General features: G+C 57.8%; 1 protein-coding gene across 2 annotated transcripts; it reads left to right on the top strand.

Moving 5' to 3' along the window:
* The first annotated feature begins 500 nt into the window (after nt 1–500).
* SDC3 (syndecan 3) lies at nt 501–6,687 on the top strand. 2 transcript variants are annotated; one of them, XM_004372030.1, is made up of 4 exons: nt 501–612; nt 2,171–2,784; nt 4,826–5,117; nt 6,268–6,687. In XM_004372030.1, the coding sequence occupies exons 2-4, from the start codon at nt 2,203–2,205 to the stop codon at nt 6,432–6,434; spliced, it is 1,041 nt and encodes a 346-aa protein (XP_004372087.1). In that variant the 5' UTR covers nt 501–612; nt 2,171–2,202; the 3' UTR covers nt 6,435–6,687. The 2 variants fall into 2 exon arrangements, with proteins under 2 accessions (XP_004372087.1, XP_004372086.2); XM_004372029.2 differs by lacking the exon at nt 501–612 and having other exon boundaries at nt 2,092–2,784; nt 6,268–6,434.
* Nucleotides 6,688–9,643: the final 2,956 nt, after the last annotated feature.

A 9,643-nucleotide genomic window follows, 5' to 3' on the forward strand; every position in this document is an offset into this window, starting at 1 on the left:
CTTTGTGAGTGGTGGTGGTGATGCTGACCACACCGAGAGTAACAGGGAGCCTGCACCAAGCACCTCTGTGAACTAGGGCTGCGCTCAGCACTGCACATGCGTCAGCACGCTGAATACTCACAACCCTATTAGCTCACAGCTACTATTAGTGAGTAAACAGAAGCATGGGGAGATTAAGTAATTTGCTGCTGGTGACACATTTAAGTGATGGATTCAAATTCAGGCAATCTGGCCCCAGAATCTGCACTCTGAACACGGCTCTGCCGCTCAGTGGTTCTGATCAGGTGATGGGTGACTAACCAGGGGTCTCCAGTGATGACTGTCAAGAGGACGATGGGGGCTGCGACCCTTCAGTGGCCGGGGAGGGATATCAGGCCTGCCCCCAACTCCCTGCTGCCCACACCGAGGTCCTCGGCCCATGTGTGTCTGCCCCTCTGGGCGAGTCCAGGCTGCTGCCCTCAGGTGCTGAGCCCGCTGGTCTCTCTGGTCCCCAGGCCCAGCGCTGGCGCAGCGAGAACTTCGAGAGGCCCGTGGACCTCGAGGGCTCCGGGGACGATGACTCCTTCCCTGATGACGAGCTGGATGACCTTTCCTCGGGGTCAGGCTCGGGCTGTAAGTACATCCTTCCTTTCCCTGTCTGGGGCGGTGAGCAGCGTGCACTTAGCGCCCCACCCGCAGCTTTGCTTGCAAGGAACAGAAACCCACTCAGCTCCCTTACGCAATGCGGGGGAGCTTTATTGTAGGGAGGCCAGGCAGGGGTCTTCCTGGACCCCAAGAACAAGAAGGGCAGGTGACCCTCCCAGGTACCAGAACCAGGGCCTGGAGGACTCCCAGCTCTCCATGGCCTCATGGGCTCTCTGCAGCCCTGCTGTCTCTGCCCCCTGGTCTCAGTAGGGACACAGAGCCACCCCTTTGCAACCCAATTTTCAAATTACTGTTCAACTACCAGAGGGAATTTAGCACTTCTCAGGAGCCCTGGTGGCACAGTAGTTAATCACTGGGCTGCTAACTGAAAGGTCGGTGGTTCGAACCCACCAGCCACTCCGCGGAAGAAAGATGTGACAGTCTGCTTCCTAAAGATTTCAGCTTTGAAAACCCTATAGGGCAGTTCTACTCTGTTCTACAGGATCTCTATGAGTCGGAGTGGACTGGATGGCAGCCGGTTGGTTTGGTTTTTAGTTGTAATGGCAAACCCTCAGCAGAGGCAATTTGATTGGCTCCACTTAGGTCAGGTGCCCTCCTCTGGTCCAATCAGTTGTAGCCAAGGGGCGGGGTTAGAGCAAGGACAAGAGAGGGACGAGTTCGAATCCCAGCTTTGCTGCTTAACAGCTGTGTGCCCTTCAACAAGCCACTTTCCCTCTTTGAATCTCTGTATTCTTATCTGTATAAGTGAAGATAAGTATCCCTCTCAGCCGCTGTGAGGGTTTGAGATAAGACAGGCGTCTGGCACAGAGCTCTAAAAATGGTAGCCAAAAAAGGAGAGGGCTGAGATTGGGCCTTGTGAGGGGCCAGGACTGTGTCTGAGGAGATGGCCCCCTGGCTCCTCCCATGCCCCTCCTCTGCCTGGTTCAGGCCCCCAGGAATTATCTGTGGTCTCCCTCCGTCTCTCCTTTCCTCTCAAGCCCCTTCACGATTCCTGGCTTTGAGACAGATTGCTGAAGCACTCCCTTGTAGGAAGGACTCCTTCCCCCACTTGCTGTTCCACTGCCCTCTGCCTTTGCCTCTGGGGGAGCCTTTAGTGAACCCACTATCTTGTGTTTGTGGTAGGGGTGTACCTGGGTCTGACTCTCTTCCCAGAATGCTACCCCTGCCCCCTTCAGCCCTCAGCGAGCTTTGCACCCAGTAGGCTTCAGTTGCTGTGGGCTGAACTGACCTGATAGAAGCTCCAGGCTGGGTGGGCTGGAATAGTCAGGGAAGGCTTCCTGGAAGAAGGGGCCCCTGGAAGAACTTTTGACTAGGCAGAGAGGAGTTGGGGAACATTCATTAGCCAAAGGGATAACCTTTGGCCAAACTGTGCCTTCCTTCTTTCTCTCATCTTGTCCTGGGGGAATTTGGGCAAAGAGAGGGGATTGGGAGCCCCCAAACTTGATGGCCATTGCTTACATGGGATCCTCATGCCCCTCACAGTCTCCCAGCTCGCTAGCTCTCTTCCTCTTCCCCACCTCCTCAGACTTCGAGCAGGAGTCAGGCATTGAGACAGCCATGCGGTTCAGCCCGGACGTGGCCCTGGCAGTGTCCACAACCCCCGCTGAGCTGCCCACCACGGACATCCAGCCTGTGGGCACCCCATTTGAAGAGCTTCCCTCTGAGCACCCCACCCCAGAGCCAGCCACCAGCACCCTGGTGGTGACAGAGGTCCCGGGAGATCCCAGCCAGAGAGCTACCACCGTTGCCACTACCATGGCTACCACTGCTGCCACGACCCCAGGAGCCCCCACTGTGGCCACTGTGCCTGCCACGGTGGCCACTGCTGCCCCCAGCACCCCTGCAGCACCTCCTTCCACGGCCACCACTACTATCATAAGGACCACTGGCATACGGAGGCTTCTGCCACTTCCACTGACCACAGCAGCCACAGCCCGGGCCACCACCCCAGCAGCACCCTCGCCTCCCACCACCGTAGCTGTCTTGGACACAGAGGCCCCAACACCCAGGCTGGTCAGTACAGCTACCTCCAGGCCAAGAGCCCTTCCCAGGCCGACGACCACCCAGGAGCCTGACATCCTCGAGAGGAGCACCCTGCCCCTGGGGACCATTGCCCCTGAACCCACGGAGGTGGATCAGGTGAGGGGGTTGGGAGAGGACAGGGAGTGAGCCGAGGATGGGTCAGAGCCTGGGGAGGAAGGATGGAGCTGGCAGGGTGAGGACCAGGACTGTCTGGAGATGAGCCAGACTGGAGTGGGGAGGACCAGAGGGGCATGCGGACGGAGGATGAGGGTGGAGATTGAGAGATATGGGGATGGAAAAGAAGCCTGGATGAGGGATAAGGAGACAGAGAGCCAGGGGTGGGGTGGTTGGGTTTTAGGATGTTGGGGCAAGATGTAGGGGAGGAATTGGAGCCGTGCATGTGTGTGTTGGTGGTGGGGATGCGGCGGGCCTGTGTGTTCTGTTTAAGAGCAGACTCAGGAGCCAGGCAGCCTGGATTGGAATTCTCCCACTGCCACTTTTTAGCCATGTGAACTTCAGCAAGTCACAGATCCTTTCTAGACCTCTGTTTTCCTTATCTGTGAAAAGAAGAAAGTAATATAACGTAAATCATAGTGTTGTGAGGATTAAATTTATAGATATATCCAAAGTGCTTAGAATGATGCCTGGTAATCGTAAACTAAAAGTCTCAGCAGTTGTCGTTGCTGCTATTATTATCATCATCATTAGTCTGAGGGTGGTTAAGAGTGGGGCTGTATGGGAAGAATGATTTGAGCTCACATTTGTGGCATGCCTGTGTGCTCGGCTCAGTGCTAAACACGGCACTCGTTTTACAGGTGAGGCAGTTGGGGCACAGGACTGTGAAGCCATGTTCCCAAGGTTTCACAGCCAGTCGTGACTCCCCAGCAGTCGGCTCAGCTCCGTCTAGGGCTGGGGAGTGTGTGTGAGAGTATGTGTGAGTGTGTGTATGAGAGAGACTGTGTGTGAGTGTGTATGAGTGTGTGTGTGTTGGCAGGTTTATACATGGGGTGGGGATTGAAGGGAAGAGGATGAAGATGGTTAGGAATGCCAGGGATGGCGGAGTATCAAGGAAATGGGAAACCGAGTCTGATCCTGCTGGGTGTGCTGTGCAAGGAAGGGGTGGTGAGGACTGATGGCGGCACAAAAGCCCCTTGCAGTTGGTCTCACTGAGGGAGGGGCTTAGGCTGTGAAGCTGTTCTCGGGGTCAGTGTCGGCCCCCTCCAGTTCCTTGGCCAGTCCCTTAACTCTTGGACCCCAGCAGGATGTGAGCCTCATCCCATGGCTTCTCTGAGCAGCTGGGGCAGCCTAGTGTTTTCACAGATGCTTGGCCAAGCAGGAAGGGGAAACAATGATAGGGCACAGAGCCTGAGTGGGCCGGCGCAGAGTCCAGGCTGCTGGTCTAGCCACTGAGCACTGTCCAGACACTAGGCTCACCCTCTCCACACCCACCTGGGAAGTTACCACATCCAGTCCCAGTGGTTCCGACTGCCCCTGGTTTGGTCTCATGATTCCCAGCTCTGGCCCTGCCTCCACAGGGTGGGGTTGTGGTCACTGGGCTGGTTCCCTGGACACCTGTTCCCAAGGGGCATCATACTCTGCGGGTTGTGCCCTTGGACTGGCCTCCAGGCTAAGGGACTCACCTATGCCTCAGGTACATGGACCAGGGACCAGATCCAAGTACATAGCAGCTGCACCCAGCAGTCCCCACATGGCTCCTCAACAGGAGTTCCCCAAGGATTGTTACTAAGGCAACTAGAGGGGGAAGTGACGGGGATGGGATGGGGACAGGATGTGGCCAGGGAAGAGAACAGAGGCAGCATAGCATTACATGTAGGTTACAAACTCAGACCCCAGAGTTGGATACAACTGGGTTGTAGTTCTGCTTCTACCGTTTACTGGTTGTGTGGCCTTGGGCAAGTCACTTAACCTCTCTGAGCCTATATCCTGCTCTGTAAATTGGGGATAATAATACCTCCTTCATAGGGATGTTGTGAGGGTAAAATGTATTGAAAGTATTTTGTACGGGGCCTGGCACATGAGGGGGCAGTGTGGTGGTCATGGGCTTGTGTGTGTGTGGGTGGGGGGGCGGTGGGAAGGAGCTGCCTGTGGCAGAGGATGCTGGGGTCTGGCTCCTGGGCTCATGCCACCTTCCCTGCAGACCCCTACTCCAGAGTCCTTCCTGACTACAATCCGGGATGAGCCAGAGGTGCCCGTGAGCGGGGGGCCCAGTGGGGACTTTGAGCTGTCAGAGGAAGAGACCACGCAGCCAGACACAGCCAATGAGGTGGTGGCTGTGGGAGGGCCGGCAGCCAAACCCTCACCTCCACCTGAGGTGCTGCCCAAGGGTGCCCGCCCCGGCCCTGACCCCCTGGACAATGCCATCGACTCAGGCAGCTCGGCTGCGCAGCTGCCTCAGAAGAGCATCCTGGAGCGGAAGGAGGTGCTCGTAGGTAAGGCTTGGGATTTGGACCAAAGAGGAGCTCAGATGGAGGCAGGTGGTTGGGCCTCAGTTTGTCCCCTAGGAACCCTGGAGGGAGTCAGGGCGTGGGTTTCCTAGGAGCCAGATAGGACGGGAAAGCTGGGGATCCAACCCCTAGACCTGATATGATTCCTGCTTGACCTTCCCCTATCCCAGGGTCTGACCCTGACTTCATCTCCACCTCCAGCACTTTCCTTAGTACCCTCTGGCCCTGCTTCCCTGAGCCATGCTAGTTGACCCTCCTTGGACCTCACTCCCTGGATTCTAATCTCTGACCTCATCCTTTGCCTTGACTTGCCCTCAGCCCCTGGCCACATCTCCTGAACTCTAAACTCTTGGTCCAAATCCTTGCTTCCCACTAACGCACAGTATGACCTCGGGTGGGGTACTTCACCTTTCTACGTGTCCTTTTCCTCATCTGTAGAACGGGCGCGATCATTTGCACTTAGTTCTAAGCTACATGCCTGCTATATAAACTCTTCTGTAATTGGGATGTGCCATCGTTTAAAGGAGCCCTGGTGGAGCAATGGTTAAGTGTTTGACTGCTAACCAAAACGTTGGAGGTTTGAACCCACCCACTGGCTCTGCAGGAGAAAGACCTGGCGATCTGCTTCTATAAAGATTATAGCCAAGAAAACCCTGTGGGGCAGTTCTGTCATATGGCATTAAAATGAGTCAAAATCTACTGGACAGCACCAAAAAAATAAATTGGCAGAAATTTTTCTTTTCCCATCAAAAAAAAAAAAAAAAAAACCCCATTGCTGTTGAGTCGATTCCGACTCATAGCGACCCTACAGCAGTATATAAAATAATGGTGCATCTTATGATTGAGGGGATCCTACATTGGATGAAGAGCACAGCAGCCTCCTTGGGCTGTTGAGGGGATTAAGTGTGTGTCAGGTGCCTAGAAGGGAGCCAGGCACGCAGTGAGGGTGTGTCAGTGGGGGCCAGAACTGGCAGTATTAGTATTGACCCCATCTTCACTCCAACACTTATCTCAGGTGTGGGACTCCCAGCCCTCCCCCAGCCTTACCCTGCCCGCAGGGCCCCTTAGCACTCCCCAGGCTCAAACCCTATCCCACCTGCCTCTGGACCTTGACCTCTGCCCTCTCCCTCTGCAGCTGTGATTGTGGGCGGGGTCGTGGGCGCCCTCTTCGCCGCCTTCCTGGTCACGCTGCTCATCTACCGCATGAAGAAGAAGGATGAGGGCAGCTACACGCTGGAGGAACCCAAGCAGGCAAGCGTCACGTACCAGAAGCCTGACAAGCAGGAGGAGTTCTACGCCTAGCGGAGCCTCAGTGCCTGCCCACAGCCTCAGCCCCGCCCTGCGCCCTGTCCCCATCCAGCCTCACCAGGCCAGGCCCGGGAGGGGACCTGGCACCAGCTCTTGTCTGCCCACTCTCCCGAGGCCTCCCCAGGTTGCCAGCCTCACATAGACCTTCCCCGAGGGGCAGGGAGCACTGCCATCTGCTCCAGACTGTGCCCTCACAAGCTCATCTGTCCCCCACCAGCCCTGGGCTCAGGACCTCACGTCAGCCGGACAGGAGGACGGAAGCTCCTGATTGGCTGTTGGAAGAAGGGGTGGGGCTTGAGATGGGCCTGCGCCCTAGGCGGCCCCCCTGGGCTGGCCTGCGGCTCCTCGTTCAAGCAGAGCTCTGGCTGGCTGGTTTCCGGAACAAGCATTTGGCAGACTCGGCCCTTGAAATCACCTGGACAAGGCAACCCCTTGCTCCTGTCCCACTGCATCTCCGCCTGGGTGAGAGGGTGTCCCTTATCCCAGCCTGTCCTGGCCTCGCTGGGGTCATGGAATCCCCTCCCACCCCGAAACGAATGCACCCACAGGCTTACCTCCTTCTGAGTCTTCCCCTGAAGATATGGCTTCCTGAGGGTGCCCGGGCAGCCACCGTTGAGGCGAGGCTGCCCTGACGTCCCTCCTGCTAGAGGGCTCTGTACAGTCATCATCCACACTGTCACATACTGTCACACTGCCGCAACAAAAGCACGCAATGACAAAATCACCACAATCCTAACCACGCAGCCGCTCCCTTTCTCGCATACACACACACACCCCCACACCCCCCCACACACCCACACACACCCACACACACCCACACACCCACCTACCCACCCACCCAAAGATTCTCATGCATTCCTTATGCACCCCAAACAGTCACGACAATGCAAGTCACCAGTCAGAGTGTCAGTGTGGCTGCCCAGTCTCTGTCTGTCCCCCTCCCTCTCTCATACACTCACACTGTGGCTCCATACACCTTGTCTCTGGTTTTCAGGCTCACGAGGAGGGTGGAATCAGGCTGGAACAATCAGCCCATATTGGGTCACCCCAAGTTGCCCTGTCATACTCAGTCCCACACCACGGCACCCACAGCAACCACACTGGCAACGACCCTGCCCTGTTGGACACAGTCCTATGTGGATGCACACTTTCACCCTCCACAACCCACTCACGCTGGAGGAAGACCGCGGGCACTTGCCCTTCCTGGAGTAAAGCTTGATGTGGGGGATGTTGCCAAAAGCCCCCTTAGGGCATTGCACACTGGACTGGGCCTGCTGGCCTCACCCCTTCCTGCATCCCTCCCCACTATAGCCCACAAAGGGGGACATTTGGGCCAGCCCCCCTCTAGCTGGGAGCCGTGAGGCTTCTCCAAGGCGGAGGCAGGATAGGCTTGGTTCTTGGACTCAGCTCCAGGCTGTGGAGGGTGCTTGGGCCTCCCAGGACCAGAGGCCCCAGGTGGGGGGCATGTGGTCTGGCTCCTGATCTCCCTGCCTCCCTCCTGCTCTGAGCTAGGGGCCGACCCTGCCTCCCAGAACACCAAGTCTCCGAAGTGCCTGTGCGGGCCGGCCCTGCTGCCTGGCCTCTCTGCACCCTCTTCCCTGGCCTCACCGGGCCAACCTCTGCCCTCATCATGGACACCTGCCGACCCACTGGGCCATAGAACCCAGCCGTTCTGGCTGCAGCGGCAAGCAGCCTGTCCGAGATGGGCTGCCCCAGGGCCCCAGGATAGAGGTTTGAGACATCAGAGCAGGTGTTGGTGGGGGTGTCATAGCCCCCCAGCCTGCCTCCCCTTCTGTGCTGTTAAATGTGGAGTCACATCCCCTTTTGGGGAGGGTGTTCTCGGCGGGGCACTTGGAGCCAAAGGGATGTGGTGTGAGTTGTGATTGGCTGGTGCTCACACCCACCCCCACTCCCAACCAGACCCCAGTCAGGATCCCAGGTTTTATTTCTGTTCCCTTTTCAGAACTCCCAGATTTCTGCAGGGTGAGGGTGGGAGGTGCCTGAGGCAGGGAGGGTGAGGTTCCAGGGAGGTCTCCCCCAGCCTGCCTTCTCCAGGGTCCTACTCCCAGGCTGGGCTCCCTCTTGTAGACCTGAAGTTCCTCTTGGCAGGGCCTGGAGGCTTGTGAGGAACCCAGCCTTTGAGGAGGGGCCCAGGGGCCCAGGACATCTCTAGGAGGTGACTTGGCCTCTATCACCCCTGGAGCAGGAGGGCTGGGGGATAGAGAGTGGAGGAGACCCAAAGTCCCAGCCTCCCTCTGCCCTGCTTCCTGGGTGGGCTGCTGCCTTGTGGGTAGCAGCTCTGGTGAGAAGGCCTGGGCAGGCCGAGGCTGAGAAACTGGGGAGCATGGAGGAGGGAGGATCTGGACACCCAGCAGAAGCCCAGTGGAGGCTGGGACTGGGAGTACCCCTGCACAGGGCCGGGAGCCCCTGGTGGGGGTGGAGTCCAGCACAGGAGAGATGACCCGGGGTCGCTTTAGGCCAGCCCGAATGGGCGTGGAGGGGCCTGGTCCGTGTAGCCAGGCCCCAGTGGGCCTGCCTCCTCTCATCCTGAGGGCTGGGTTCCAATGTGAGGTTTGGGGCTTTGCCTCCTGGCACTGGCCTGTGTTCTCTGTGTCCCTAGCATTTGAGAAAATAGGCCAAGGGCCCTGGACCCCAAACAAATCTGCAGGCTTTTTCCCTATGAAGTTTACTGTGGTCTGGCCAGCCCAATTTGGGTAAGGCATCCAAGAGAATAAAGAGGACGAGCTGGCGCTCTCCAAGGTGCAGTGAGTAGGCACAGGGCCCTCACTTGCCTGCCCGTGGTGTGATGTGGGCATGGTCTGCCCAAGTAGATCCCAGACCCCCGTTTCCCTGGGGAAGGTGCCTGCAGGGCCCTGGCATTTCCTGGGAGCATGGAGGATTCTGAATGAGAGGGAGCTGTGTGGCCTGAGTACAAGGCAGGCTGTAGCCTAGAGGGATGGAGGTCGGGCCATTCTAAGACTGGGGCAGGGGGGTGGCCATCCCACCCTTTGGCTGTGACTTCTAGAGCCCAGGGGGCTGGAGGCGTGAGGTCTCTGGAGTCCTGAAAGGCTGGTCCCCTTGAGCACGGGGGGCATCAGGTGGCAACCAGGGCTGGGCGGGCAGCCTGTGGGTGGGGGCTTGGGTGCTTCGACCAGACCCCCTGGGGTTGGCAGGCCTGACTGTCTAGGTCTCCAGGTGGGGGC

The sequence above is a fragment of the Trichechus manatus genome, unplaced genomic scaffold (assembly GCF_000243295.1).
Source record: "Trichechus manatus latirostris isolate Lorelei unplaced genomic scaffold, TriManLat1.0 scaffold00015, whole genome shotgun sequence".
NCBI classification, from domain to species: Eukaryota; Metazoa; Chordata; class Mammalia; order Sirenia; family Trichechidae; genus Trichechus; species Trichechus manatus.